A 26,143-nucleotide genomic window follows, 5' to 3' on the forward strand; every position below is an offset into this window, starting at 1 on the left:
CTCAGGTTCATGGAAACGAGCAACTTGTGAGGCGCGCGCAGGATTTTCACGGTGTACTGGCTATGACAGACAGTCAAAGGTGGAGAGATGGGGTCATTGTTGGTTGTTACCTTGATACAGTGGTTGCGCCTAGATGGCGGTCATCTGTCGAGTAAAGGGAACCCAAGGGTCTGACGGAGGTGCAACAACCTTTGTAGTCACACGCAGGATACCCAGTTTGCTTGCCTTCCGAATATTCGGCCGACATCCTCGGAGATGGTGTTACCTTTAGTTGGGCGACGATAGCGCTTTTTTTTAACGTTTCTTTCCTAGCGCTGGCTTGTTGTGTTTTAAGTTATTTCAGTAGGTTTAGAGTTTGTATTTTTCACCAGTTAACCTGAATGCACTCGTTTAGTGCAAGTGGATTTGTGTGCGGATTGTTGTGTTGATGCACTGCCAAGTGCAAAGGTGTTCGATTTTTATCGAATTCGTTCATTTTACTTGTTGTTTTTATTAGTTCAGTTTTTATTGTTTCAAGTTCTGTTTTGCTGCTTTCGTTTTTAAAGTTTTGTCGCCCAATATGGCAACACTATTACTGTCACCTTTCAAGTCCCCGAAGTGTGTTCTAGCAAAATTGAGGGACTGGGGGTCCCGCAAGCGATCGTCAGCTTCCACAGAAAAGACCCCCGATTCCTCAGAAACCCCCATTCACCCTGAGAATGTCAATGATATTCTCACAACTCCCGTATTTCGGAAGACTCAAGTTACTCCAGATAGTGGCGTGTGTGTTGATTCTGTGACGAAGGAATTAGGTGCAGGGGTCAGACCTAAATATCATGGGAGGCCCCCAATTTCTTACCCTATCCCAGTAACTTGTCACAAGGGCCACTTTGGATCTAAACTGTGTTTTGCATGCAGACAAAAACCCCTCGGCATAGCCCCTTTTTTGGTGGAAAGTAAAGGGTTGTCAGGACGACACGCTGGTGGAAGCCCTTGCTCAGTTGAGACTTGTTCCTCAACCTCAACTGCCACGACCACCCTTCCTCCAAGTGTTCGTTCGGAAGGAGGAGAGTCATGGTGTTTGAAACTGTCTGATTTTGATTCTCCTGATTACCTATCCTCGCCTCACTTGAGTCCTCTTTTCCATCTCAATGGTTCCATTTCACCTGTTTCACTTCCAGTTTCAGCTGAAAATCCATTCATGTCCTGTGACACAGTAGTTACTGAAGTAGATGATGGCATAGTTAATCAAGATGATGATGAGAGAGGTGACAGTGGTGATTGTAATACTCTGGAAAGTTTTGAAAGTACTTCGTCTGGAAAGTCGACTTATATTTGCAAAAGTAATGAGCAAGGCCTCAGTCCACAAGAGGTTCATAATAGTCTGTCAAACTGCAGGAAAACATTTATGCCTCCAGAGCAGGAGGTAACCATACAATACATTTTTTACATCACTGCCAGAGAAACCAATATTCTTAATTAGATGGAATATTTTTTAAATGATTAAAAAGTAATGGTTTTTATGTGAGGGCAAATACATAATCTGCTCATATTTAGTGTGTGTTTGCAAGTTATTACAAGCTACTTATGTCAAATTTTTATTGTTGCAGAGTATGGGTATCAAGGATGAGTTTCACCAGAAGGCCATTATGGTGTGTATAGCGCAACTACAGAATGAATGTGGTGATGGCCTTTGCATTGGAGATAGCTCATCCACAACCACGACAGCAATTGGAGGAGGGGAGTGCAACACCCCAGCATCACACCACAACTTGAGAAATCAGTCTTTCCATGAGCTTCATAGCTGTGACAAGTGTGGCCTCTATTTGAGGGGATTTGTGCATCAGGGACAATTTTGTCAAGGTAAAAACAGGAATGATTGGTATTTTGGACAAATTAATAATGTACTAAATATTTTTGCTGAGCACTACTTAAGAATCATTAAAGATTACAAGAATAAGCAAACCACTCTTGTGAGAAATTAGGGCCCAGTTTTTTATTGTTTTAAAATATTATTCAGACAATTTAGCTATGGGGACATTTATAATTATTAAAAACTTTTCAGATTGTGGGTTGGTAGCTCACCCGACATGTGCAGCCACTGGCCTACCGCCTTGTGTGAGACAATCGTCCAAATATATACGTCGTATCTTGCTCTCGTCGGTATTTGGCTTAAGCTTGTGTACTCAGTTTACGCCAGGAGAAAAGACTCCTGCTCCATTGTTACTTGTGCGTAGTTGTCAAGAAATTGTGTACAGTGTTGATAATGATCCTTCACAAGATCCATATCGTCTCTACCGAACTCCACCTCAGCAAGAGACTTTAAATCAGCTTAGACAAGAATGTGATAATGGTTGGTACTAGTTCACTTTGTTTCATGTAATTTGAGTGAAAACATTTTTTAAAATGTAATTTATTGTAATATATGTTGCCTGTATTCAGAGGCCATGATCTAAAGTTAATTTGCCCAGTAGTTTTGTTACTTGCGAAGTTGTCTCATGAAAATATTTATTTTATTTTCCAGATATGAGTAATGTTAACCTTAGAGTTTATGAGCCTCATGTAATTGCGTACCTGATCAAGCGGTATTTACGGGAGCTTCCCGAACCTGTAATTCCGGAGACTTTCTACGATCGCTTTATTGAAGCCAGTCGTATTCACAATGATGACCAGTGTGCTAAGTGCATGACGCAACTTGTTAATGAACTGAATGCTCATCATTTCTACACCCTCAAGTAAGTTCACCCTATTATAACTTTTGTTTGTTTTGTATATTAAACTTACGTGATTGTTACATGCATTTTAAGATAAAAAAGTTTGAAAAATATCTTTGTGTAGGAAAATCTATCTCATAGAAAGCACGTAGTTAGTTATACAATGATTGTACCCAGCATTAAAATGTATTGGTATATGTGATTTCCCTGTATAATTAGCATTTTTACTTTCAGGTTTCTGATGAGCCATTTCCTTCAGCTTTGTCAAATCCAAGTAAGGAGAGGCACATTGGACCCTCCCACACTGCTTATTCAATCAATGTGTCATGTACTTCTTAGACCCCCTTGGGAAAAAATTGTGTAAGTTTTCAACTGAGTAAAACTACAGTACTTGCACAATATATTTTTATGAGTATAATTTTTTTCATAAATTCTGGTTTTCCAGAAAACTAAGATAAACCATGAAGGTTTTTTAGCAAGTCCATTTTTATTTTCAGGGATTTGGCACGTAACACAGAGGCACACATGCGTATTGTTGAGATGCTCCTGCTAAAGGTTGATTGGGGTGAGAAAGTGCCTACCTTTGCACCTGCTCCTGTCTTGCCACCAAGGCCTCGAACTTCGGTGACCTATAGTGGATATGTAGATAATGAAGTGGTTAACCCACCATCCCCACCAATGGGGGTAGTCATGCCTCCTCCTAGTATGAGTAGTTCCTCACTTCCATATTTTTCTAACATCCCAGCAAATGCCCCTAAATCTCTTAAGGAAGCAGAATGGTACTGGGGTACCATCGTGCGTGAGGATGTTAACGTGTTGATGAAAGACTCAAAAGACGGCACATTTCTTGTTAGAGATGCCTCAACAGGGAATAATGAATACACTCTTACATTGAGAAAGGGTGGTTCAAACAAGCTCATCAAAATTTGTCATCGGAATGGAAAGTATGGTTTCACTGAACCCTATACTTTTAATTCGGTCGTTGAACTAGTCAACTTCTGTCGTGAACAGAGCCTTAGTCAATTTAATAAGGCCTTGGACATAAGGTTACTGCATCCTGTTAACAGATTTCATGGGGAAGAAAGCGAAGGTGCAAGAATGAGGGTTGAAGACCTCCTGTGCAGATTGAATGAATTAAACAAGCAGCACAATTCAAAATCATCAAATTACACAAACTGTTATGAAAGACAGGTAGCGTTAGCTCAGGATATATCTATAAATCGCCAGATTCTGGACAGTTATGACGAAACAATTATGTTAATTGGTGACCACTTGAAGCTTCATGATAAGTTTCGTTTGGACGCCCAGCCTCATGAAATTGATGAGTAAGTAGTTATTGTATTGTAGTTTTGTGCTTGTATGTGTAATGTATTAAAAAATGAATATTTCCTCAAAATGCAAAGCGTATTACAAAATCTAATGGAGCCATATTTTCTCTTCATAGCTTGGTCAACAACAGAGAAGTTCTAGTGCGTCGTTTAAAAGCAGTAGAAGATGCCCGGAATCAACAAGATATTGTCTTGACCACATTAAGAAGAGATTGCCAAGCAGTGGAGAGACAGTGCACAGCATTGAAGTTGGAGGTCATAAAACTTGTAAAACAAATGGATCACCTTAAGAATGTGCTGCTGTCAAGGGGAGTGTCAGCTGAATTTATAGACCAGTGGCTGGAGAAGTCAGATCCTACACAAGTTCCACAAGTTCCACACCCCGTGAGTATTTTACTTATTTTGTCTTGGTATAGAAAGTAAGATCATAAACCTGATTTAACCAATTATAAAAATGATTAGCCTGTAGCTAACTTCTTTTTTTTTTTCTGCAGTCAATGGAGCTCAGCAATGAATCTCTCTGGCACTTTGATACCTGTTCTAGAGATGATGCAGTAAATCTACTGCAGAATAAACCAGATGGAACATTTCTTGTTAGAATGTCACAAAATGGAGGATTTGCGCTTTCTATTACGTGAGTATCTTAACCTTTTTTATTTTTTACTGTAAATTCTTGAATTACTTGACTTTTACCCTCTGAGCTCTTCAAAGAGTACCTCACCGCCATGTATACAGTACTTTAAAGTTTTGGAAGAATATATCCAGACCTAACCTTACCTAAAGTGCCACTTATACCTGACTAAGCCTGGACCTCCTTTACCTTGATGAAGGGTATACATCCTAGAGTTGGGACATGGGTGGGGACTTTTTCTCCTTTCCTCCTTTGGGATCCCTTAACCTTTTATACTTCATATCCCACCCCTCCCCCTTAAAGCAACATACAGTAGGAGAGGATATAAATTAGAAGTTCTATTTGTTAACTGTGAATTGGAGTAGGTCGTTTTTACACAGTTCGGTAATGTTTCAGAACTTGAAGCATTGTGAAATGTTAGGTCTTCATGTATTGAATTTTGGTTTTTATAACTTGACAAATTATTTTTCTTGATAAGATGAAAACATTTTATATGAATTTTCATTGCAAGTTGAAAATAATTTTGTGCTAAATTTCCCTAAAATTATCTCTTGCAGGTGTAACAGGGAGGTACAGCACTGTAGGATCTACAAAGGCGAGCATGGATATGGATTTGCAGAACCATTTTTGATATACCCAACATTGAAGGACTTGGTTTTGCACTATGCTGAAGATTCACTAATTATGCACAATGACCTGCTCAACACCACTCTTAAATTCCCTGCACGTACAGCAAGCTAGTAATAATTGTTGTCTAGGGTATTGAACGTCCGTCTTTGGGAGAGTGGGTATGAAAATGACCAAGTTTAGTACCAAACCAACGTTGAAGATGTCAGTGGTGCATTCTGTGTAAGCCATGCTAGCACATTCTACTTGTACAGCAACATCTATGAAGATAATAGCAAGTGAAAGTTGTCTACCCTTCTTTAGTGGTGGATACTAAAAGATTTTCTTCTTCGTGTGTAATAGAAGCATTACTGGTAGAGTGCATAAAACCTGGCATGCTTTTTCTCCCTGACTGAAGCCTGGTTTTGGTCTTGCAGTGTCCATATCTTTGAAAAAGGAAATAAATATGGCTTGCCCACCTCCATAACTGCTACTTGAAGTCTGCTGTTAGACTTGGTCATGCTATTATTTATTGTAATAGAAATTCTATATATATCTATAAATATATATATATATGTACTGTATATGCAATCTTGAACAGAGTACTTGTAGCAGTTAGTTGGAGTCCCATTTATAACTCTGGTACAAATTGTTTCAGGACTAGTAAAGGCAAGTTGTTTAAAGTGACAAGTAGGATTTGTCACGTCCTGCAGAGTTTAGTATCGAGTGATCAAAGTACGGGTACTGCCCACTAGCCAGAGGCTAATACCCGTGCACGTTGTTTTTCATAGCGGCCAAAGACAATTGCAAATATTTTACTGTCAGTGCTTGATATTCCCTCATAAGTTTTGTTTAAAAAAGTTGGTATTTTATCGGAAAAGGAAAATAAATGTTATATGATACTATAGTACTTGTGCTGTGAAAAGTACATTTGCCCTGTTTTCAAACATTGTGAAGATCTCTGGTACAGAAAATGGAAGCGTAGTGTTGGACTGATCTGACTAAAATGAAGAGAAACTTCTGCATTCCATTAATAATTAAAGTCTTGAACATGATTGCAAACTTGTTCTTCAGAGTCAGATAAGTGATTTGAGTGGAAGTGAAAAATTATGCATTGGAAATGCTCCAGCCTAAGTTTGAGGACATGAAACAGGGCACTGGGGTATCAAAGTCAACTCTAGTCTCCAGACCCCAAGCCACACGCTACATCATTGACTTCATTCTCAGTCATCCCATTTTTTATATACTTTGAAACTTTTCATGCATCTCATTAAATCATTTATGTTTCATTATAAATTGTACTTATGGATGTGTATGTATATTGGTGTGTATGGTATAAATATATATTAATGAAATATATGTATATACATATATATATGCATCTGTAACTATATCTATGTATATAAGTAGTTATATATTGGTATATAAATAATTATATATTTAGATGACTGTATATAAATATGTATATATGTATATATTTAGTGTATGAACTATAGAGTGAATCTTTTTCTACACATATTTATATGACTGCAGTCTTCCACTGAATAATGTTATAGTGAGTTTACTTGTGTAGGCTTACTGGTGTGAGTTTTGCTTGTGAAGAGATCATGGCAGTCATTTTATTTGGTAGTAAAAAATATTAGAAATTAGTTGTATATTTTCCATTTCCTCAAAGAATTGTCTATTTTCATTATTTTAGGATTCCTGTTGTACCATAATTGTCAAAAAGGTTTTTGAGTAGTGATGGCTCGAGACCATCTTTAGGCTTCAAAGGATCAACAGTGTAATCTCGTGTCGCACCAACTATTTTTCATGCTGTATTTGATGTCAGTCATTTTGTGGATTTTATAACAAGAAAACTTGAAACCTAATATTTTAATGAGTTCAGTGATTACAAATTTTGAAGGAAATTTATTTTTACTCATGCAATGTATTGTTATTACTGTGTACATGGTCTCGATAGCATAAGATGAGCACTTTGTGGCTATACCAAGTGTAAAACTCACCATTTCACAGGTCGGCCATGGGCTTGGCATAGCAAATAATTAAGCTTTGATCGCAGTTTATTTATTGATCTGATCACTGAATTACTAGTCTCCCCCCCTTTTTTTTTTCTATTAAAACATTTTTGATGCCTATGTGCTACGTATTTGTCATCTCATCTAGTCGCCTCTCCTCATTATTACATGCCCACTGACCCAGTGTTTTAAATCATGTCAGTGCTAGGTACTGTGACTTGTTCACTTGATAATAGAGCTGCTTTCAATAAAGTATCTTCATGCAGTGGGCAAGTGGTGAGAGGGCGGGTGGCTGCGCAATGTGATAACTGTGGTGTGTGGCTTTGGGCAGTTGTGTTTAAGCATATAGTCACGACTAGGCCACACAGCCACTACCCCGTGCCCGTCGCTTGTCACCTTCCCTCCCATGCTGTGCAGGGAAATAAGTCTCAATAAAGTGCTCTTTGGTAATGAATGTTTCATTTATCATCCTTTCATTTTGATAACTCCATTTCACCATGCTTAACGTATTGTTTCATGAACAACTGTTGAGGAAAATAGGTTTTCTATCACACTGTATTAAAGTTTCTCCTCCCTGACTTGCATGATCCATCCTGTTGAGCTGTCACTGTCGAGAGTTATCCAATGCAGTGACATGAGTTGGAAAGAGCGGTGGTATATGGTCTCCCTGTAACATAGCAAGGTGACAAGATGGAATGCACACAAAATAAAGCAGTGGATGAAAAAGACTGCAAGTAGCAGGAAGTTTAAAGAACACTGAACTCTGCGCCAATGTGGTCAACTTTGTGTATAGTCACTGATCTGGTAGCACGCAGGTGTTTTGGAGCACTTGGCTCTGACTTCTTTCTCAAGCCATGTGATGACAAACCCCACAAGTCACACCTCAGGATATTCTGCTGCTTTGTACAGTATACGTAGTTAAATTACTACTTCCATACGGTATTCCAATCCAATGTCCAGCACTTTGCTAGGACTTACCCGGCAGAATGTATAAGGACGAACCTTCTAAAAATGTTATGCCTGGTGTACCACTTGGGCTGGCAACAAAGTTAACCATGTCACTTATGGTGGGAATTCCAGATAAAACCTGTTGCAGTGCTTGGCTGGCTTATAAGCCTGAATTTCATCATTCAATCCTTAATACATTCCCTCAGTGTCCCTGGAGACTCAGAAGGATGAGCAAAGGCACATCAACCTCAGATCCTACGCACTGGAAATGCAATGATGATGGTTCGCTCCAATAGAAGCCCTGATCCTGGGAACAATCTCTTCTTCCAGAAAAGTCCAATCTGAGGTTAGAATGGTTATTGTTGCCTAGGGGCCAAAGGGATGTTGCAAACAACCTTTAGCAATACCTACAGAGTGCCATGCGTGGTGCACTGACAGCAACACCCCCCTACAGGGGAAAGTTTGGAAGGCACGGATGGAGCACCAACACTGTTCTTGTGTCACTCGCATCACTTAACTCTCCAAGCCAAAAAATCACCACCCATATTCTTCCGGCGGGAATACGAACCGATGTTTTCAAAGTTGGAGTACTCGGTGCCATGACACGACTTAGCCGTCTGCTGACTAACAAAAAACAAATGCCCAAAGGGCACATTAACCTTTGACCTGAGTTGGGGTGCTCGTCCATTCTGCTCTCGGCCATGTAGTTGGTTGGTTGTCCGTTGAACTTTCGTAACCATATTTCTGTTAGCACGCTGCACGAAGTGCAGACCAAATCTTGACAATAGTTGTGTTCTGAGCATCCCATGTATGAGTTCTCTTTTACAGTAGGAGGTGCCAAGTTAAGGAGATTAACTGCTTTTGCCCTTTTTTTTTTTTTCTTTAATTAATTTCTACTTGATTTTTTCCTTTTACTGTACTGCACTGCACACCTCTGATGATTTTTGACGAAGGCATGGTTGACACACTGGGAAACAGCATTATGATTTCAATATATGTTCAACAATGTCAACATCACCTTATCCTTTGAAATCATTAATTTATTAGAAAAAATATATAAGAGCTTACCCTCACTTCTGAAACACGATGATTGCTGCTGTTTTACAAAACCTCCTACCAGCCTCTTTGTAAGTTAGTCCACTAAAACTTCATTAAACTTTTGTCTTCTCTACTTATCTTTCTCATTCTTCTCTTCCTGCAAAACTCCTACTAAAAAGTGAAAATAAGTAATTTTAGAAAGATCTGTGAGGTCAAGTTCTGGCTTGGGTTAATGCCATGAATAAAAAATAAAAGTATCTTGGCACCAACAAGCAGTGGATAACATAATATTGTGACATAAAAAACTATGTGGTTAATCTTATTTTCGCTTCTGGAAAATATGTTTATTACACTCATTATAAATGAAATGAAAGACAATTTGCCTGAGCACTACAAAAGATGCCTTTGGCTCCTGAATGCAAAAGTTCAATAAAAAGTGTGAGAGTTCATGACTCTACCAGTTTTCACTCTGGCTGCTGAAGAGTAATCAGCCACTCATTTTTTGAAACACAGTACCAGCTGTCTTGAGGTATGGCTATAACAGAAGAAAATCATTTTCCTTTTAAAAGTGAAACAACTGGTAACATGACATGAGTTAAAGACCTATGGCATGGGTATTTCTTCTGACAATCAAAAAAATACAAGCAATCTCAAAAACAATTTGAACAGCTTGTACAGCTATGCTCTTAGGTGATACGACATGACTGCATAGGATTTCGTTCAAAATTCACAAACTGGCAACTAACATACTCAATATCTCTCTCTCCTTTCAATGCGAAAACACAATTATTTCATACATTAAGGCCGTAATATGTTTCATAAGAGTGAAATCTGTCATACATTTCAAAACTAAGAAAATATGTGTAGCCGAATTCTGGAAAAACAGTTGCGAAACATTTTAAAAACTTTTGTTCACTCGTCGCCGATGCATTTGATAAAAGTCATCATCAAACCTCAATTCAAATGTTAAAATAATGAAAACTAAAAAACTTGTCATAACATTAAAATTGCTTCCAATGCAACCATAACATTTGAAATGTCCTATTTTGTTTTTTACGCCTTGTCCTATTTGTTTTTTACGACTCAACACTGAAAAAATGTAAATAAGTAAATATGATAGTAATACTGTAGCTAGAATGCATCCACCAATATCAACGGGTGGGTGGAGCATGTGTGTGTGACACAACCATTAGAGTGGCGGCAGCATGAACCACCTAGAACATAGGCCTACAATGAGTAACGACAATGCAATTATCTTGAAAACGTTTGTTTTATATTTGTTAGAGGAACATTTGGATTTTCATAAAAACAAAATGATTTGCAATATATGTTAACAACTTAAAAAAATGAATAAATTATACTCCAAAAGTGAGAAAAAGGACTTTTAAGAAAATAATACTTTAAGTCAGTTAAAAAACAAGTGTTCCACAGGCCTTGATATTAATACTAACAGATATTATGATTAATAGCATCTTCTCCATATAATTTAAATCATCATCTTTTATCCTTTAAAGAGCAGGTAATCTCTACAAATAAAATCTTTAGTAACAGAGATTGCATCTCAGAAGGCTTAGATTAGTTGTTTAGGCCTATAAATTATTTTGCAACATACAGCTTGAACACAGCATAAAACTTCAACATTCAGAGAAAACTTCTTGTAATTCATATTCCTATATTGAAAATGTTATGACTGTTGAGGTTATTAGGTCCACTATTATAATGCTGTTCAACTTATTAGGTCTACTGTTGTAATGCTGCAGAGGTAGTTACACTGACCAGTCTGAGGAGCATGTTAAGTGCACTGTCACTGATGGTAATGTTAACCGTGTCACACAGTGCTTTGAACTCAGCACGGTTAAGAAAAAAAAAAATGTTCAAATCAAGGGATCATATTTATATAACCATAGGGAAAATAGTGCTAGCTATGAATTCGCAAACTTGTAGACATGTATGACATTGGAAATGAAAAAAAATAAATAAATAAAAAAAGTTTAACACCACTTGCCAACGTTACGTCGAGTCTGAGACTTGGGATGATACAAAAAGAATCATGTCGCCTCAGATCTGAGCATGACTGTACAATCAATTTCTAGAAACAATGTCTAACATTATATAACTAAACTGAAAAAAATTATCATATAGCCCCTTTAAAGTATAAAGCTATATATACAATACTGTATATATAAGGAGTATGCAGACTGCCAAGGATGAAATGTATTCATTGCTTTTCTATACTGCAACTCATTAGAGAACAAAACAAAAGGGTAAAAAATAAACAGAGGATCTTTCCCAGACGGCAAATTTCAGTAAAACAGTTTCCACATATGTAGAGAGGCATCAACAATATTCCTTAAATACAGAACCTAACGGTAAACTTAACAACTTTGAAGACAAATTAGGAGGATGAAGACTATTTCACTGGATGACTAGCAGGTTATTTATAAGTGTATGACACTCCAAAGATCCAAAAACTCGTTCAAAACAGCAAGACAGACAACCACTGGATATGTTAGAACACAGGGACACACTCAAGCAAGAAGGGTTGCTAATAAAAGCTCAGCTCCACACTCATTCAATCACTGCAACACAATCATGAATATTTTATATAATTCTGTGTATGACAATTGAGGAATAGTTTGTACAAAAACGAAAACATCACTGGCAAATTAAAAAGGTTTCCTTTAGTAAAACTAAAGTGAATGCCACATCTACAAGCTCAAAATAACTTTCCAGAATAATGAATATTTTTCAAATTAACATTAATGCACAAAAGCCATAACAAAAGTTACCTTTCACATGCTTATGACCTTCATTTTAGGACCGTGAATGAGGACGTTTTACTTGTGGGTAATATTACTAAAAAATATAGCAACAATAATCATCACAAAACATTCAATTGTAAACAGAGGAGAAAAGACAGTCGAAAAAGGCTTCAAATTTCTACTGATTAAAATGGATAAAAAATACTTTAGAGACGCACAGGCACCGTGAGTACAAAAAGTCATCATTGCTCAGAAGGAACTCAATAAAGGTAAACAAACTGTTGAAAAAATACATCAACATCCAAGAAGCTTAAAAAAAAAGCACTAAAATCACTATTTTGACAAGAACTTTTCAGCCAGAAGAGATCAACAAATATGTTCACATGTTCTAAACCACATTATATGCATATGAACATTTGATTCAAACTTGAAAGTACCTTTAAACGACAGGCTACTAGTGATACAAAACCATGATCAAACAATACAGCAGGTTAAATAAAAGAATATCATTGCTTTCAATTACTCAGCCTATGAGTATACATTATCTTTTTCTTTTTTTTAGGGTCTACTGTGGGAGGTAAAATAAAGCCATCTATATTTAACCAAATCTTTAAAACACAAAAATGGCATCTATGGTAATATGTAACAAATGCTAGCAATCATTTCCCAAGTTACTGGGTATAACTTGCTTCTTTAATCTGGCAATATTTTCAATATCACCATCACACAAGGCATGGTTCATGTTTATCAGCAGATTTGGTACAGCTGAATCAGCAGAATCGGTATGGCTGAATCAGGAGGTAAAATTGGTGAGTTTACCCAAGTAACCTAAGATGGTATTAGCAAGTGTTCAGCACTTATAAAGTTCAACTTGAAATTTATGGTTTTGCAACTTTGTCCATGGCCACTAACCATGTTGACTTTTGACTTTTCATTTTGAGTGAAATGTCTGCCACAGATCGTTCACTCAACTTTCACGCTCATCACAGAACTCCTGGATAAGCTGCATGATGAAGAGAATTTACCGTTGCAGGAAACATGCAATGAAGACATCGCATTCTAGGCAGTCTGGATAAATCATTACTACCAATGAAAACAGTTTTTAAATCATCCAACATTCCTAATTGTATGCACCACTTTACATAACTAACGAACTTCCCTTTGAATGTCTCTGGATGGAATCAATATAATTTCCTTTGCATAGAAAGAAAAAAAGTCTATCACAAAGCTGAATTATTCCAGGGAATTTTGGATGCCATACAAATCAAATAATTGACATGGATTTATTACAAAACGATACAAACTAATTCTCTCTCTTGCTGATGCTAGGGAAGGCAGTGCCGTACAATAAGGAAAGAATAGTAAGGTATACCCTTAAATCAAGTGGGAATCCACTCTTAAAAGAAATCACAGCTCACTATATAGTTACTGAACGATTCTCGAGAATCAAAAGATAAAGAGTCTATACAGCAGGGTAGAAAAGTCTTTCCTATGATGATAATGTACATGCGAGTCCTTTGTAAGGAAATATAATTAAGGCAATGAGGTCCCTATGAATGAAGGGAAGAAATCCAAGACTTTCTTCGCCTGGGATGATGAATCAAGTGTTATAAAGCTTGGCAAATGCATCATGAAAACTGTCTTCTTTCCTATGACAAAGACCTACCCTGGATGAAACTTTGCATCATCATTCATTTTCAAACATAATTATTATAACACGTTATATCTTTACAAACCCTAAAATAAATACTTTACAGATATACAAACCACACAAAAACCAATACTTATATCAATTAAATTGAAACTTAAAACCTCCCCCAGAGAAACCGCCACCAGGGAATCCTCCTTGATGAAAATGAAAGTGTTGGAAGGGATTGAAAGGATGTCCACCAGGGCCTCCTTGCTGCTGTTCTGGGTCTAGAGGATCTTCCCCATTATCAAACTTGGCTCGCATTTCTGGAAAAAATAGTGACATGTTGCTTGTAAAACAAGGAAACTGTGAATACTATTTATAGCTGCAACAAAATTTCTTAATCATATCAAGGAGTCAAGAACAGCAGTAACCATTGTACTTCCAGGAAAAATTTTCTTTAGATACTTTTCTGAGTTATTTTCCACGGTATCATACTGTATTTTGGACTGAAACAAGACAGGCTGTTTACTGACCAAACTATTGAAAGGGCATGTTTTTTAAACACATAAATCATTTTTCCAGTACAAATCCATTACTTTAACATATTTAATAAACCATGCAAAATCCCACCGTTGCTCTACTACTTTAAGATAAGAGAAGATCAGCAATATCAGAGGTTGGCAAAGTTCACAGATTTCTTTATGTCCCCCTTGGAAACCACAAAACCAAAATTGCTATCTGCCCTTTGGCTGAAGAAAATTTTCTATCGTCTCATAACACGGGGGTGGTTGATCTTGTTCATGCCTTTTGCACCAGCAAGCTACAGAGATAAAATTGTCTGACATCATGCTAAGGATTCTGCCTGCTAACTCCTAGGTAATGACATGAAGGACCAAAAAGATTGCTCTTGCTTTAACAGGCTGGTGCTGACTTTCAGATATTTCTGCCAACCACAAACAAGGCAGATAAAACAGTTCTAGCTTGGGAGCACATGGCCTGAAGAACTGGCTATGACCTGTCACCATCTAAAGTCTATCAGGGCTTCCTATGTACTAATGGCAGATTAATACACCTGACACTTTGATGCTGATAGCATGTTTTCACATGGTGCTAGAGAGTTTATACAAAATGCCACTGGGTCACCAATTTCACTATTCATGAGATGTACAAAATTTCAATAACTGTGCAATTAGTTTTCTAATTTTGTCTAAAATATTTTATTAAATAATTAGATTTCTTTCCTTTATTTTTAAGCACCTGGAATTCCCTTTACACTGATAATTGAAAGCCCAACTTCTAAGAGGTCCTTTGGTTGTTTGTATAAACAACCAAACAATTTAACAATACAGCAACTATTGGATCTGAGCAGAGGTGAACAGTAACATCTTAGTTCAAGATGTTCTTATTTTTACCCTCATGCTGAACACTTCACCTTCAAGAGAATTTTATTTTTTAAGGATATGCAATGTTTATACTAATTTATCTCATGAAATCAGTGTAGGTGATTCTTAAGCAACAATATCATCCTTGAAGTCCTATAAAAGCTCAGCAAATCAACATCTTCGCCACCTCTTCAACTGTGGATTTTTCTATCAAGCAGAGGTTCAAATGCTAGTGGGTTAGTGGGTTCCCTCATTACCAGATTATTTTTTAAGGTGACTTCCATAGAGAGGTTATTAACTGTTCATCTTTGGTAAATAATTATCTGCCCTCCCTGTTCTGCCTTTAATAGAAAACTGGTGTCATTATCATATATTCATGCTTATTTTCATACTTGGTGCTACATTTGATTTTTCAAAGTTTACTACACTACTGTTTAATTTACATTTTATATTAGCATCTACAGCTCAAGTGCAGTTTTCAAGGTTTAATGACTGACATCTTTATGATTATTAAGTGGTTTTCATAAAGATCTTTGTTTAATGACTTTTTTCATCTTAAGCTCTGCCTATTTTCGCTCATAAACTTGGGAAACTGTCACCCTATGCACAGCCAGGATCAACCATTCATAATTTTACACACTGAACATTGTGCACTATGTTTACCATTGGATTAATGATATTGTTGAATATTGGTTACTTCTTAGTTTGAACTTTAATTAATTCCTTATGTAATAACTTTACCTAATTCCTTATGTAATATTTTATATTGTAAGATTGAATCCCAGTTAAAATTTTGATATTCAGTAAATGAGGTTACTTCCTTACGTAATATTTTATATTGTAAGACTGAATTCCCATTAAAATTTTAATATTCAGCAAATGAGAAGTGGCTGATTACTCTTAACCACCACTGCGCATGGAAAGCTGGCTGACAAGAAACTGGAGTAAAAGATGAGGTGTATACTTCCTTATCTAAGTCAACTGTCATCTTGGATTGGAAAAGGTCTGACTTGGCCCAGAAAGTAACAAATAGAGATACTGGCTGGAAAGAATGCGAGGCCTCATATATTTATAACAGGTATAAAATCAATGCAACCTGTTTTAGGTGATTTGTGCTCCCTTTACTAGAATACTGTTCTCTGGTGTGGATGTCTGCTTCTGCCAAAGATTTATCTCTTTTAAACAGAGTGGTTCGTGGGGGTAGGTTTCTGTTTCCTAATATTAGCAGTTATGACTTGGACCATTGATGGATGGTCTCGTCACTTTTTCATAAGTTGTACAGTATTTTAATAGAGATCTCTCACATTCACAACTGATCCCTGATCCCCTTTTCCTGCCGAGAGCAACCAAATTCGCTGAACAGCAACTTCAATATGCAGTAAATGTTCCTCGCTACCGAACTTCTCAGTTCCAGATGTCCTTTATTCCTCACACCATTGGACTGTGGAACAGTCTCCCTGAGGATGTCGTGCAACTGAAACTTTAAAACTTCAAGCGAAGATGCAATGCAGTGCTACTCTAATGCTATTCTCCTTCCATTTTGATACATTTTCATCTATTTATTAATTCATTAATATGAAAAATTTTAAATCAACTTGTGTTTTTCATAACTAACAAACCTGAGGTCTTAACGTAGGGGGATTTCTCTAGCACTGAGCTGGAGTCCGGTTAGGAACTGCATGAGGGGTGGTTTGAGGTGGGCCATGTATGTTAAGACCTCAGGTTTGTAGTTGTGAAAAATACAAATTAATTAAAAATTTGTCATTTGTTCATATACAGAACAAACCCTTGGTCTTAACATAAGGGGAGACTTACTTTTGGAGGGAGGATAAGTAAACTTCAGAACCAACTGGAGGTTCGGCTCACTTGGGCTCACTTCCTGGCCAATAGTTAGGGCATAGGAAGGAGTCTTATGCCTCTGATCTGCTAAGTGAAAGGTTACCCAACAGCCAGGTTAAGAGACAACAGGAACTCCTGTCTACACTATGCCTTGGAAGATGGAAAAGAACTTGAATTGTCAGACAACAAAACTCATGTTGGCCACCAACCTTGATCTGTTGCCAGTTCCTCTCTCCCCTTGTAAGAGAGAGGAGGGACTTCCTTCTACTAAGGAATTTGTATTGTGTAGGAACCGTAGGCATGCATGTTCAACCAAGCAGCCTACCTGCTGATGAATCACGCTGCACCAAGGAGAAAGCACCATGCGGTTGACGCGAGGCCAGAAGAAAACACAAAATCCCGAAACGATGCTGTCAGCAAATATTTCCAAAGTTGTTATAGTCACCTCTTTGATATTTTACCAGTTTAGGCACCAAACCACCGTTCATTTAGTTATGTGCATAGATTTCACAACCTTATGCTTGATACTAATATAATTGTGTTTGCCTCTGTGAAGAAACATAAAGGCCTATGCTTAATCCCCTTTTTCTTTACCTGTCAAAGGTTGGGACTATGTTACAGCCTGCAAAGGTGTTTGACTCACACTGGTGACCCCAGAGCAACCCAAGGAGGCCAACACAGAGACGACCGATCATGCCAACAAGCCCCACAACATTGGCAAAAACCTAGCAGCCGTCTCCATCCAGTTGCCTCTCTTCATGCCCATCCACCCAGAAGCATGGTTTTTTAGGGTGGAAACAATTTCTGCACAAAGAAGATCACCTCATTGATGCGGAAAGCAGATGCTGTCCTCGAATTGCTGCTGGACGATGTATTCAAACAAATAGCAAAATGGCTTGAGGAGTAACATACGACATCCTGAATGACACACCGAAGTCATCATTCAGCATGCCGCCACCCCAGAGAGCGAAGAAGTTCCTGAACCGTGTAGGGACACCAATAAGCAACAAGAGACCATCGCACGTGTATAAGCAGCTGCGACAACTCATCACCCTACCATCCAGAGGTGGGCAAGCCAAGTCATCCTTGGATCTGGTGAGGGAAGTACTCCTCACTAAATTACCTGCCAGACAGTAGCTGTGATGCCGAAAGCCTCCACCATGCCCATAGACGAATTTTTGGTCATGATCGACGAGGTCCACACAGCACATAAAGCAGCAGACCCCGCACAGCCAGCATCAGCAGTATGTCGCGTCGAACATACATCTGATTCCAAAGAGAATGGATGCTTACTCACCTGTATCTAACCAGTTCCAGGCAAATGATGGTTCATTTCTCTCTGCTGCCCACCAACTGAGGAGAAAAAGAATGAGAAAGGAAAAAGACCAGTTGTCCCGTTCACTCTCACAAATAGGGTGTACCAATCTAAATACCTCCTGCCACGATATACTAAATGAGACTCTTAGCAAGAATAGTGCCTTATAAGAACTGCACAGATTTCCAAGTTGTGGTAGCATCCAGACACCCCAAAATTCCTTTCATCATATCCAAGTGGGTGTCATAACCAAGAGAAAAAATTAATGTCATAATGTCAACCATTAGGAGAGAATCAAATAAATCAGACAAAATCCTAAACACTACATTCCTTCTCTTCAGCATGTAGTTAGTGAGTGAATGGGTTCATTCTACAGAAGCTACAAGTTTCTTTGCATTGGACATGTCTACCAGTCAGTCGATCTAAGCATTGATTACAGGTACCCAGGACTGCTACTGCCGTCTGAGAGAGACAGGACTTGAATATTTTTCATTACTGTCCACTTCAGTGGCCTAAAAAGAGTGGATGAGGGGCTTCCTATTACGACAAACTGTGAATGAGCAACCCTGGCAAGCAAATGCTGATTGATTCATTCATAGAAGCACTTTGAACACATTTCAGATAAAGGATATGTATGTGGAGTTGTTGTTAGATTATCAAATGCTTCTTTAGCTCTTCCTGTCCTTAAAGCAATCTCATTAAGGATGTTAGGTAAAACTACATAGGGAGCTTGAACCTCTTCAGAAACACTTCCATCCAAACTGATGGTTTCAGCATTGCAGTTGAAGACAATTTAGAAAACAAAACTTGCCTTTAGAAGTTATAGCCCTTTGATACCCAATCCAAATCCTTAACGAGGTTTGGTTGTGATGAGGAAGATTAACTTCATCGTCATTAATCAATCCCTGTATGTTCTTCAAATCACCATGAAAGTACAACATCCTTTTACCAGTGCTAAATGCATTACTTAAGTAACTCAAATATTAGTATAAGCAAATACTGGATGTAGCTGAAAACCACTTGTTTAAACTTGACAACAAGTGTACTATGTTAATGCACACTTACAATAAGAATGAGCATCGGCAAAGGAAAAACATAACCAAATTTGCAAGGCATTCATTAGCAGTTACAAAAGCTCCAATACAACAGAAAGCATCATTAAAGGATATAATATACACGTTATTTTATATAACCAAAAAGACAGACCAAAAACTTTCCAACAATCAGAACTGGAAAATAGCTGCCTGTTAAAAGAAACTACATACTCACACACTTCATAACAGGAAGGCAAGTTACAAACTCATGTTCGGAACAGCATAAAAACATGTAAGAATGTCAAAATCTGATGACTTACAGGTTACTGTAAAGTAATGGGTTTTTATTTTGATATAAATATGTTTTCTTCAACTCAGGGCTTGAGATCTGGTATGGAGCAAAACTGTACCTACTTGTCTTCATACAAACCCTTTATCTCTGAAGTTAATGATTTAAAAACACTGTTTACTTACCATCATCTGTGAGTACTTCTTTTGCTGCTGCAATATCAATAAACATTTTTTCTGCCTTCTTCTTTTCTTCTCCATCAAAGTGGTCTGGGTGCCACTTCTGCGCAAGCGATCTGTAACAGATATGACAAATGCTGAATAAAGTTTCCACCATCAGAACCCAGTATATTGTATGATTTCTTTCCTCAGTTGAAGGAAAAAATGTATGTTACCCATATTATAATCACTACACAATTTCATAATGATATTCCCTTCCATCAGTAAAATCAGGGTTCATAAACAACAAATATTTAGCATGATTAATTCTTAGTTACATTTATGGGTTGATACAATCATTGCAATCTATTTGTGCAGGTAAAAAGAAAAGTCAGTCATTGTTCCTGATCAAAATAATGCAGCTTACCAATTTTTTTTTACTGATGACATTTGTGAGCCTTTAATTCTGCCACATTCAAGTAAAGCACTTTCCAAATAATTTCTTAAAACTAACCGAGTACATTTTATTTGGAAAAATGACATAGAATATCATGTTTTCTACTTGGTGATCGCCAAATAACTTTGCTATAACTTTGCTTAATTATGCAAAACCCTGACTGAATCAATTCTTTGGCTGAAAACTGAGAGTCTAAAAATGTAACTCAAAGGGCTCAGTAAATCGTGGCATTATGAAGTTCTTGCTTAAATCATGGCACTATGAAGTTCTTGCTACATTCTTTACTAAGTTTTAGTTTATTTCATCATTATAATTCCTTGTTTGGGGTTACTGCTTACAGTGAGCCTTTTATTTTTCACCTGCTTCTTGTAAAACCTTCCCACTTTGCTATTCAATTTATCCAACTCCAAACTAAAATCACATGAAGATAGTAACAATGTTATTGCAGGAGACAAAATGGCCTTTCTTGTGTAGATTTTTGAAGTACATTATTAGAACAATACAACTTTCCTCTGACAAAAGGAAGCAGCAGCCTTCAGAATGTAGAAACCTCTCTACAAATTCCTTCAAAACATACACATGAAGCATCTTTTTGTCTCTATAATATTAGTGTTGCAAGAAAATGCAACTGTTCTTTGTAAGCCTACAATAATATTACAGTAATAGTAATGTAATATTATATCCATCAGTTTAACCAGACTATATAATCACAATGCTTAACACTCATAAGGATCATCTGATGGAACTGTTATTAAAAAAAAATACTGAAAATTAAATGAGGTAAAGTTTTGGGAACTAGACAGCCGAGTTAGACACGCAAAATCATGATGTTTGGAATTTATTAAATATCATCAAAATGAATAACCATGCTTAAGGCACTACAAAAAAAGTTTACCGATTTTTATCCCAAAATCAGCTGCATTTAAGGATACTTTCACTTCTCTGACTAAATGTATGCTAGCAGTGGACCAAGTTCCCAGATTTTAACAACCTAACCTCCCTAGTGCAGTACCTAGAATGACTGTAAATGTACATCATATTAACAGTTGTATGAGATTACAGTACTTAAAGGTTATAGGAAAATCAAGACGTTTAAGTACGAACCACCAGACAAGCATTAATTCTTACCTGTATGCTTTAGTAATTTCTCTTTTGTTGGCTGTTCTTTTTACACCCAAAATCTTGTAATAGTCTCGTTTACTGGCTTGCTTTTTAAGCTTTTGTGCTTTTTCAAGCCCATCTTTGGCTCTCTGTAAGTTTTCGTCTACATTAAGAGCCTTTTGGTAATCTGAGACGGCTGCAAGAGGAGAAAGGCAGTAAGTTCAAGTCATAACATATACCAAATTTTCAAAATAATAAAAATAATTTGAAATATCCCTAGGTATGTAAGCCTGAGCATTTAATGTAGGCGTTCTCAGTGCTAAAGAACACACCTACATGAAAGACTCTGGTTTGTATTATTGCAGAAACAAATATGACATTTTCATAATAAAATTAAGTTTCAAATATACATACCAAGTAATTACATAGCTAATGTATCTATCTTGTGCAGCAACTTTTTGAATTTCGCGGTAGCACTTCTTTTTTTTATTATGTGAGTGACTCCCCGCCAACTACAAGGGGAAGAAGGGACAACCGGCAGCCATATTAATCTGTTTGTGCCCTCATGTCCAAAGAGGGGAGGAAGGTGGGCTTAGACTCTGTAATTACTTGGTAAGCATATATGAAATTTAATTTTATGATGAAAATATCATTTTCATATAAGTAATTTACCAAGCAATTACATACCTGAATCCCACACTGAATGGAGGTGGGATACATGGACATATTCAACTCAAAAACATTAAATCATGATAATGACTTTGAAACTGAATTCAGTGCTCGTTGTTTCCTTCCCTGGTAAGAGAGCTACTGCAAGTGAACACTGCCTCTGGCAGATGCTCATCTTAACCTGTAGCAGCATGGCCGTTGAGCTGTGGGGCGCCTCTACTTAAGTGGGAGCTGCAACAGCGAATACTCCACCTGCTGGAATCCAACATAATTCTATATAATCTGTTGAAAACTAATCCAGATTATAACAATAAAACTGCCTATAGCATGACTGCAACCAGAACAGCTGGAAAAATCCAACAAAGCCACTGCAAATGATGCGGTGAGCACCACGGCCAGCGGTTGTTCCTTCTTTCTGCAGTGGGCTGGGAGTCACCTACAAAATAAACAAAGAAAGTGCTACCGCGAAATCCAAAAAGTTGCCATGTGAGTTAGATACTCTAGCTATGTAATTCCTTGGTAAGTTACTTATATGAAAACCCAGTTTTCAAGTAGTTTGTATTTTTCCTAGATATGCAAACCTCTACCTATTGGGTAGGATTATTCTTCAGCACTGAGGAATAATCCTACATACATGCTCCAGATTGTATACCTAGGAATAAATGAAGTTTGAAAGAAATTGTTTTATGTATTCACAAATTAGTCAAAAATTTTTCATTAAACATCACAGATGACACAATAACATTCCAGCTATATAAAAGATAAAAATAATGCATATATATGAATGTACGGAGTTACTTGAGGATAAATTTACATTAGCTTACAGCTGTAATTAAGAAAAATATTTTTACAGGTTTTGCACTGGTTACAGTCTATGTTAAAGTTCTCTTGAAACATTTGTGATTATAAATAAGCAAGCTACAAAAATGCTGTGTAACTACAGTATATCCATATTAATGGGTACTCTTATGGTCTAACATTTTGTCAAAGCTTGAAAATGTACCTTGTAACAGTTCAAGATATGAAATAGCACAAACCAAGAAATTAAGCCATACCTTCATCAAACAGTTCATCTGCAATGTGAGCTTCAGCCATATCACAGTACAATCGTGCTTCTTCCTTGATATCAAGTGCACTTTGGCAGGCTGTGATTGCAGCCGCTGGACTCAAGTGAGTTTGGCATTGGCAAAGTTTATCATATGCTAAAAACTTCACCTCGTCTATGTTTTTTTCTTCTTTCAGAACCTGGTTAATAACAAAATAAATTTTCCATTACAAAATATACCAGACCAGAACACAAGGTGCTTATGTACGACCTTCATAAAGTGTGATGTGCTTGTGATATGAAAAAACATATGCAAATCCTTATTCATAAGGTGCCTTATTCCCTGCGGAACTGATCTCCATCGTACAGACCCACTGAGTTGTAAAAGAAAGACTCCCACACCCACTGGCTGCACTCTCTGCCTGTTGTTCCTTACAAGAGAAGAACATGTGTGCTGGGATGGGAGGAGTCAAAAGTCCTTAAGATTAATTTTGCAGTGCCTTTGGATGGAGGAGGTTACAGAAGTGCCACTGCAGTGTGTGGACACCCAATGTTGACTTTGCAATGTAGGCCTCTTGAACGTCAATGTCACTTCACTTGCACAATCAAATGAGAATGAATGAATGGCACTGGAGAGGGTACATGAATGTTACTTTCACAAAATACCCAGTTAGTGGGACTGGGATCCGTTCTACAAAGAATAAGGCAGCTTATGATTTGAGTTGTTAAGAAGAAATGTTATTACAGTAATTGAATTGGCTGCCTTCATTTGAAAAATTCTCTTATATTTTCTAGTACAATGAGATGGCAAAAACTGCCTAGTCTACTACCGCCCAATAACATTATTAACCTCAATATTCTCTCTCCACCTTTATGGGTATTGCTTTATATGGTTATCTACCAGGCAAAAAAAAATAAAGAGTACACAATGTCCAATTAATGCAATTCCAGATAGTCATAAACCTAAAATTAAAAAAAAAATCTTAAGTCAGGCCACTTCATATACACTTTAGCAGAATACTGTACTTGCAGATTTAAGCAACATATTACCTTTACTAAAACTTAATAAACACACCTGTATCAATTTACCGTTCGCACACATTACAGCACTCCAACATTATCATTCATTATTTCACATAATTTTGGCTTCAGGTGCAAGCAAGACCCTGTACCATGTCTTTCTATGCCTTTCCTGTAAGGCTGCTGCGGAATGGGCTTCCAGGCAGCACTATAATGGGAATGTTCATTAATTCAAGAAAAGCCATGGACCCTCGTCATGGTTTTTGTTACCTATGCTGCTGTTTACATATGTATAATCACTAATTTACATTCACATACTTTCTCTCACACTGTCTTTTATTAACACTGTTCTGTGGAAACTTGTTTTGCATGTTCATAAACTTTTAGGCCTGTCATATAAGACTGCTTTTTAATTTGGGAAATGAAAATTAGAAATGCACATCAAACTAACTAAGGGTTGGTTTCATCTTGAATGTTAGATTATAATGTCCAAATTCTGAGTACTGTATAAGACTGTCTTGTGATGATCCAGGAAACATATGCCAAAAATAAAAACAATTCTCTCACTGAAAATCAACGATGATGATGTGCACAGATAATATTATGTTAGAAAAAATCAACAATTCATGAAAACTTATATCCACAACACAAATGAAAATATCCTCTTATACTGTACAACTGGTCAGTTTGTCAATGCCTGCCATGGGTATAATCACTACTGCAAACAGAAGTATTAAGCTACAAATTATTACCCTCTTACCTTATTTGCTGAGTTCACACATTCTTCATATTCCTTATTGTTGACATATTCCTGTGCATCATTGAGGATTTTATTGATCTTTTTAATCTTTTTGTACAATGTGAAGCAATTTTTATGGTCTGGGTCCAACTTTAAGCACTCACGAATTTCACTGAAACAAAATTAAACAAACTGTTATAGAGTATTAAACACTTCAGTTTCTACACAGCAATCTTTGTAAATTACATGCAGCTAAATCTTTGTAGCAGTACTGTACTAATCAAAACACACAATTCAACAAAGATGCAAATTTGTTTATGCACCCTTTTCCCCAATTTTGTATCAATCCTTGTCTTCTCTTTTTATCAAATATATTTCTTTCACTTTCACCAACTGCTAATTTAAGGCAGACACAGTTGCTGTAATTGCAAGATTTGACAATTTTTCTGTTGTATACTAATTATGAGTTAAATTGGTAAACTAGTCAAGACGTGGTGAACTCTGTACAGTACGAGGCTGAACTCTAGTAAAAAAAAATCATACGTAACAAATAATGAAAGAATCCCAGAAAACTAAGTACAGTTTGAAAGCTTCCGATATCTACAAGAATTTAACAATATTACATTCTTTAACTTTTTTTTCAACAATTCCTAAAATGTCTTCTTACTGAGATTCAGCAGCTTCCTGGAATCTGTTGCTTAGGAAAGACTACCAAATGTGAAGGTTTCTTTTTTCCAAACAATGGTACTTATGATTTATTCCAAAGCAGGAGGATATTCTGTTCAATCACTTTCCAAAAGCTGTATCTCAATAGGGTGCCTTCAATGGCATCCTAAGGCCTGTGCCCCCTCAATGACTAAAGCATGCTTCTCACATCCTAGAGTACCACCATCTACGTTAGGTTAGGTGCCACGTTGCCACACTACCTGTGCCAGAATGTCTTCATTCCTTTACTGTAAAACTCTGAATTTGTTTCCCTTGCCTGGTATTATTGATGAAGGTCTTTAGGAGGTGCTGTTCTGCTTCCAAGTAACATACACATTTGCCTCAATTTTCTTGACTAGTACTTTTCATTTTATATCATTATCACTAATATATTTACACCAGATTTTCTTTTTAACTCCTTCTGATCTTTTTATATAAGAGTTTCCAATCTGTTGAGGTTGTCTTTGCAAATTAATGACACTTTCTGCTTGTTCTACAAAAAGTTTGTTCACTAAGGAAAATAATGGTGATAATATTAGCTATCCATTAATATGGTGAAAATATAAAAATCCCAGAATTCTCATAATCAAGACATGTTTTCCTTAAGCAATCAAAAAACATGCCAGCCCTAAGAGTACTGTATTCCAATGGACATTCAAATCCCAGATTATTCTTTCCACAGTTGCTATAACCAGGGTTAATACTGCAATATTTCCTAATTATAAGCGATGTG

At 37.0% G+C, this 26,143-nt stretch overlaps 2 protein-coding genes across 10 annotated transcripts in view; one reads left to right on the forward strand and one right to left on the reverse strand.

The window, feature by feature from the left end:
• The window catches only part of Pi3K21B (phosphatidylinositol 3-kinase regulatory subunit alpha), a 450,906-nt gene extending 445,192 nt beyond the window's left edge, over window positions 1–5,714 (forward strand). For 8 of the 9 annotated variants that reach the window (XM_067130825.1, XM_067130827.1, XM_067130828.1 and 5 more), the window contains 8 exons: window positions 1,590–1,842; window positions 2,045–2,332; window positions 2,504–2,714; window positions 2,928–3,053; window positions 3,191–4,018; window positions 4,138–4,405; window positions 4,516–4,655; window positions 5,210–5,714. In XM_067130825.1, the coding sequence (XP_066986926.1) occupies window positions 1,590–1,842; window positions 2,045–2,332; window positions 2,504–2,714; window positions 2,928–3,053; window positions 3,191–4,018; window positions 4,138–4,405; window positions 4,516–4,655; window positions 5,210–5,393 (2,298 nt within the window). In that variant the 3' untranslated portion in view covers window positions 5,394–5,714. Of the gene's footprint in view, window positions 1–88; window positions 1,406–1,589; window positions 1,843–2,044; window positions 2,333–2,503; window positions 2,715–2,927; window positions 3,054–3,190; window positions 4,019–4,137; window positions 4,406–4,515; window positions 4,656–5,209 lie in introns of those variants that run through there. The other variant, XM_067130824.1, reaches the window with a different exon arrangement.
• A 3,858-nt stretch (window positions 5,715–9,572) lies between these two features.
• The window catches only part of P58IPK (dnaJ homolog subfamily C member P58IPK), a 29,501-nt gene continuing 12,930 nt past the window's right edge, over window positions 9,573–26,143 (reverse strand). The window contains exons 6-10 of the mRNA XM_067130831.1: window positions 24,727–24,877; window positions 22,957–23,146; window positions 21,260–21,428; window positions 19,702–19,811; window positions 9,573–13,980 (exon numbers count right to left, since the gene is read on the reverse strand). Coding sequence (XP_066986932.1) covers window positions 13,814–13,980; window positions 19,702–19,811; window positions 21,260–21,428; window positions 22,957–23,146; window positions 24,727–24,877 — 787 coding nt within the window. The 3' untranslated portion in view covers window positions 9,573–13,813. The remainder of the gene's footprint in view (window positions 13,981–19,701; window positions 19,812–21,259; window positions 21,429–22,956; window positions 23,147–24,726; window positions 24,878–26,143) is intronic.

The sequence above is a fragment of the Macrobrachium rosenbergii genome, chromosome 29 (genome assembly GCF_040412425.1).
Source record: "Macrobrachium rosenbergii isolate ZJJX-2024 chromosome 29, ASM4041242v1, whole genome shotgun sequence".
Lineage (NCBI taxonomy): Eukaryota > Metazoa > Arthropoda > Malacostraca > Decapoda > Palaemonidae > Macrobrachium > Macrobrachium rosenbergii.